The sequence below is a fragment of the Microtus ochrogaster genome, linkage group LG4 (genome assembly GCF_000317375.1).
Source record: "Microtus ochrogaster isolate Prairie Vole_2 linkage group LG4, MicOch1.0, whole genome shotgun sequence".
Classification (NCBI taxonomy): domain Eukaryota; kingdom Metazoa; phylum Chordata; class Mammalia; order Rodentia; family Cricetidae; genus Microtus; species Microtus ochrogaster.
The window spans coordinates 44,796,002-44,802,028 of record NC_022030.1 but is presented as its reverse complement, the minus strand read 5'-3'; the positions used below and the strand labels follow the sequence as shown (position 1 = coordinate 44,802,028).

Here is a 6,027-nt window from a genome sequence, read left to right as displayed (position 1 = left end):
TCCCCCACGGTGAGCACAGTGTGGTGTGCCAGGGCTGTTCCCCAATGGTGAGCACAGTGTGGTATGCCAGGGCTGTTCCCCCACGGTGAGCACAGCGTGGTGTGGGGTGGCTCTGGGTCTCCATGTCTTCTCATCTTGCTTTTAGCCATCCTAGCAGGTACAAGGGCACATCTCTTCATGAAACCCAAACAGGTTTGCATTACCTGTTTCCTGTGTTGAACATCCTCTTTATAGCTGTGCACTGCATGTCTATTCTGGTGATTCTTCTGTCATTCCCTTTGTCCATTTTCTGATCATGACAGCATCTGATAATGCTGTTAAATTGTAGGCATTGCTTCTATGTTTTGGATGATAATCCCCCGTTGGGTGTGCAGTTTGCAAATATTTTCCACCCTTCTTTGATTCTGTCAGCTACTTCATTTCCTTAGCAGAGGAATTTTAGTTTGCTGTTGTCCCCTTGACTATTGGTTTTTGTTGACTGTACGTTTCATATCATAGTCTAAAAATGATTGTTCTACACTATGTCATAAAATAAAGCTTTCCCATATGTTTTCCTTGTAGGAGCTCAGTTCTCATGCTTACTCAGTTTTAAGTAGATTTTTATGTGAAGTGTAAGACAGAGATTTAGTTTTATTCTTTTTATGTATATACCCAGTTTTCCCGATGCTGTTGTAGACGTTGCCCATTCTCCATTGTGTGTTCTTGGTGCCTCACTTGTTTTTCTGCAGAACTGCTTTTTCTTCAGTTACCACAGCTTTGTGATCTGTTCTGAAGCATGAAGGTGTATAGTTCTTTCTTCCTGGATTGCTAAGGGATTCAGGCAACTTGGTTCCCATATGAATGAATTTCAGGCTTTTGTTTGTTTGTTTGTGTTTGTGTAAAAACCTGCTATTGTTAGTTTGGTAGAGATGGCCTTGGGTCACTGAGCCACTGCACACAACACAGACACTTCAACAGGTTGGCTTCCAGTCATTGGGTGAGTGGTGTCTTGCCATGTTTCATTTGTGCCATCTTTAACCAGTGTTTTATAGTTTGCAGCGTGTGAGTCTCTCACTCCTTGGTTGGGTTGTTCCCGGAGAGCCCGTAGCGTAGAGAAATGAAGCAGATGCTACTTCTCTATTTACATCTTATTCATTTCCTTTCCCTTTTCCTGCTTCAATATTTATGGACCTAGTTGTATTTTTATTTATTTATTTCACCTTAAGCTAGAATTTCTAGTACTGTATTAAATAGAATGGGCAAGAGGAGGTATTCTTGCCTTATTCCTTAGTTTTTCACCATCTGATATGCTGCTGGTTATATGGGCTTTTCGCATATGACTTTATTATATGCCAGGTATATTGGGAACTTTTATCACAAAAGGGTATTAAATTTCTCAAATTCATTTCTTCAGCTTAAAGTAATGGTGTGATTTTCCTTTTAACCCTTCCGTTTATGTGACGTATAGCATTAATTGATTGCATACACTGAGCTACCTGGGTCTTACTCGTTTGTGGTTTATCTATGATCCATTTTCATGATACTAAATTTGGTTTCCTACTGTTTTGTTCCATATAGCATGGTGTGATGATGTTTGTCTTCTGAATTTGGAAGAAATGTTCTCTCTTCTGTAGATGTTTGGATGAGTTCAAGAGGGTTGTGTTAACTTAATTATTCTCCTTCTCAACATTGGTAGAATTTACCAGTGGATTCACCAGTGAAGCACTCTGGTTCTGGACATTTTCATTGTCGAGAGGTTTTTTCTTTTTTAGTTATGTTTGCGAATGCTTTGCCTGCACTCTAAGCCACCGCTCCATATTTTTTTGTGAAGTTTTTGATAGCTGATTCAATATCTGTATTCATTATTGGTCTATTTTGATTTTCTTTTACTTCATGCTTTAGTCTTTTTGTTTATATATGAATTTATTTCTTCTTGGTTACCAATTTGTTAGCAAATGTTTTCCATAATATCTTATTAATCTCCTTTTATTATTGTGTTGTGCTAGGGAGAGGCTGAACATGTACAGACTTTATTGTCATTTTCCTGTGAAAGATAGTATCACAGCTAATTATGTAGAATTGCATTATATTAGATATTATAAATAATTGAAGGATGATTTAGAGTATACAAGACCATGTGCAAAGATTACATGAATCTTTTTTTAACTTGAGCTCACTATGTAACCCATGCTGGCCTCTAAGTTTTGATCCTCCTGCCTCCGCCTCCCAAATATCAGGGGTTATAGGTGTGCCCTACTATGTCTGGTTCATGGTACTGGGGACTGGACCTGAGGCTTCAGGCATGTGAAGCATTTTACCAACTAAGTGACATCGCCAGCTCCTTTTGTTATCTCTGTGGTGTCAGTGCTGTTGTCTGTCTCTCGTTTCTGCTTTCCAGATTACTGTCCTTCCCCTGCTGGTTTAGTTGTGGGTTTGCCACTTTGGTTAATCATTCTCTCTGGTTCACATTTGTTTCTGCTTAAATCTTCATGACTTTCTTCCTCTACTGACTCTGGGTTTGGTTTGTTCTTTTTCTAGTTTCTTTTCTTTTAAAGATTTATTTACTTTTATTTTATGTACATGGGAATTTTGTTTGTAAATATATGTGTATAATACATGTGTGCCCAGTGGCTCTGGAGCCAGAGAAAGAAGTCGGAACCTGGAACTGGAATCAGACAGTTTCTGACTAAAATTTTGTTTTTTCTAACATAAATATGGCCACTCCTGCTCTTTAATCACCATTTGTTTGTGTGTCTTCTGTTCTTTCACTTTCAGACCGTGTCTTTAATCTAAAGTGAGCTCTTTGCACATAGTATATACTTAGATCTTATTTACTTTTATTCTATCTTTTAATTGTAGCATTTAATACATGTATCAGTTATGTTTCTCATTGCTGTGGCAAAAATGCATGGTAAAGATGTAAGAAAAGGTTTATTCTGGCTGCCAATTTAGAGTTTAGCTGATCATGGAGAGGAGGAGCGTAGTGGCAGGAGCATGGGGCTGGCCAGTGCATCCACACTCAGGAAGCAGAGATGACTTCTGCATGCAGTAACTTTCTCATCTTTATTTAGTCCAGGGTCCAAAGTTATAGGATGGTGCTTCCCAAATCGAGGATAGGTGTCTTCGCTTCTCAGTTTAGCTTTTCTGAAAATACCTCATAGACATCCTCAGAAGTCTGTGTCCACACTGATTGTAATCCTGTGAAGATCAATGATTGCAGTACAGACATATTTAAAGCCTTTATTGGTAGAGATGGCTTTATTATTGGCATTTTGTTTCCTGCCTTGGAATTTTTTTCAGTTTTTTTTCTGTTTCACTGTGTCTTTCTTTGTAATTTGATGTATCTATTTTCCTTTATGTATCTTTAGTAGGTATTTTTGTGGTTACTATAAGTCTTATATAATTATGCTATTGTAGAAGTTAGTTTAGGCAGCCACATAGAAAATCTAGAAAATTGATTTTATAATTTATATCTTTTAAGATCATATATTTACTAACTGCTTAATAATTGTATTTGTGGTAACTTTTCTTTCAAATTTTGTACTAGATTTAAAAGTGGTTTGCATACTCCTATGACTGCTGCATGAGCCTGGTTCAGTCAGCTCACAGTTTAATACCATTACCTTGCTATTTTCAGGATCTAGTATGCTTGTCCCTTCCTGTGGAACTTCATTCTCTTAACCTTGCAGGTCTTACTGCTGCCCTCGCCCCTGAGATTGTCCAGTTGGTCTCAAAGTCTAGTCTGCACCCTCTTGTCAGTCTGAGCTTCCTTCCAGACTCACTTGCCCTTGACGTCAACCCTGATCCATGTCTTCATAATACTGTTTTACTGACAGACAGAGCCTGTGCTCTCAGGACTCCATTCAGATGATCTCCCCTTTCCTAGCGCATCCACCCTTCAGCTTCTCCCTGAAGCTCCTCTCTCCCTTCTACCCTGCCACAATCGTCTGTATATTTCATCTTGTGTGTGTTATTCTAGGGATAACGTACGCCCTGAGAGTCTGTCTAACCTGGTTCCAGGGAAGTCCACCATTTATTAACAGTGTCACCTCCTCGAGTGTTTTCCTCCCACTCTATCTGTGCTTAGCCCTGTTTATACCGCACAGTAGCTGTGACTGCTAGGTTTAGGCTTGTAATTCTTTACCAAAAATTTAATAGCTAAGAATTTTTAATTGCTTATAAAATGAGAGTGGTAGTTCGGGCCTTGTGGAGACTGTCTAAAGAGTAGAAGGATTTGGTGCCGGACCATTTAGGTTCTTATATGTCTCTGCCCAGGCTGCTCATTCACTGTCACTTTCCTGGATGAGTTACTCAACTCTGAGCCGATTCACTCATCCGTATTTATGAGAATAATAACACTGCTGCCCCATAGACCTTTAATAGGAGTGAAATGATTGAAAGCCTATGAAAACATATTCAGGCAGTATATCCACAATAGTCATTTATTAGATATGTACACTTACCATGGGGTTACTATGTCCTGCACTATATGGATGCTTATTTACAGATCTGATTGGTTCATCTTATTTCTTTGCATTCACTAAAGAGCTGGGTTCTATGGCTGGAATCAGCTCTTCTGCTCCCTTGTCTTGTAAGTTTATTTGAAATCTGACTTCCCTTTGTTCCTCAAAAGGTTCCTAGAAGCCATGACCAGTGCTCTGACTGTCCATCTTCACCACATCTCTGCTGAAAACCTACTAAGTATCGTGTATTCGTTTTGCCTGATGAATTATTTCCCCCTGGCCCTCATTAACCAGCTTACTGAAAAGAAGATCATCAACGAATTGCTGACTTCAGGTAGTGTGTCACCTTGTCATTCAGAGTGAGCTTTTAGAGCAGCTGTTACCTTTTAGCCTGCGCCACATGCACGGCGTTCACTGTCTGCACATATTCAAAGTTCAGTGTTCTGCACCAGAGTTGTTTGCATTCCTTTTCTCAAGTATACCATTAAATAATCAACCCAAGTCACCAAGAAAAGTCACTCCTGGTCTGGAATGTGATGCCTGTGACCAAATTAGTCATTCTTGGATGTTTTTTGGTTTGTTTATTTTTTGTTTTTGTTTCTTTTCTTTCTTTTCTTTTTCTTTTCTTTCTTTTTTTTTTTTTTTTTTTTTTTTTTTTGAGACCAGTCTGTGTAGCCCAGGGTGGCCTGGAAATCACAGACATTGCCCTGCCTCTGCCTCTCTAGGGTAGAATTCCTAAGTGCTGGAATTAAAGATGTGTATTACAATGCCCTCTAGTTATTGACTTTAAGTGAAGAAGAAGAATATTTGGGTAGATGTACAAAATTTAATAATGTGTCTCACAGTAGCTATGATTCATTTCATAAACAATACTATAAAATCCTGACATTGAATTGTAAAAAGTCAACCGTATATACTAATTTTATATTGTTGGAGAATAGGCTTGGAGGCCTGTACTCTAGTCCAATTCCTAGACAGTTTCTCTCCTATAAAATGATTTTAGACCAAGTTACCTTTAAAGATAGCTTAAAGTTTGAAACATTGGTAGTACAGGCCACTGATCTAGACATCAAAAACCAGGGAATCATTGAGAGAATTCTGGGAACAAAGAAAAGACGTCAAGCTCTTCCTGCAGGGGGAGCGATACAGAAGAGTGAGCAGAAAGACTCCAGAGGGGATGGAGAGCTCCAGTGAATCAGTGCCGTTCAGACCTAATAGGACTGACACACACATGAGCTCCCGAAGACTGTGGGAGCACAATAGGTCCAAACCAGGGGGGCCACCAGGACACAAGTCCCCATCCCAACCAAGAGGCTGTCTGCCATGGATGCTACTTGCAAAGTAACAAATTAATTTTCTCCAGTGCAGTCTCAGTGGGCTACCACACTTAAGGGTGCCCCGTGCCCAACAGTAGACGGCTGCTATAGAATGAACTCAGTGGTATTTTTGTATTTTGTCTTATATTACCTTGTCTGGGCTTTTTTTTTTTTATTTTTTTTATTTTTTCTGATTTTTTTGCTTGTATATTGTGGTTTCTGATTTTATGCTTTTGTGTGTGTGTGTATGTGTGTTTCTTTTTTATTTT

General features: G+C 39.0%; 1 protein-coding gene across 3 annotated transcripts in view; it reads left to right on the top strand.

The window, feature by feature from the left end:
- Positions 1-6,027, top strand: part of Fastkd2 (FAST kinase domains 2) — a 24,899-nt gene that overhangs the window by 12,650 nt on the left and 6,222 nt on the right. For all 3 annotated transcript variants that reach the window (XM_013351682.1, XM_013351684.2, XM_026786487.1), the window contains one exon: positions 4,613-4,776. In XM_013351682.1, the coding sequence (XP_013207136.1) occupies positions 4,613-4,776 (164 nt within the window). The remainder of the gene's footprint in view (positions 1-4,612; positions 4,777-6,027) is intronic.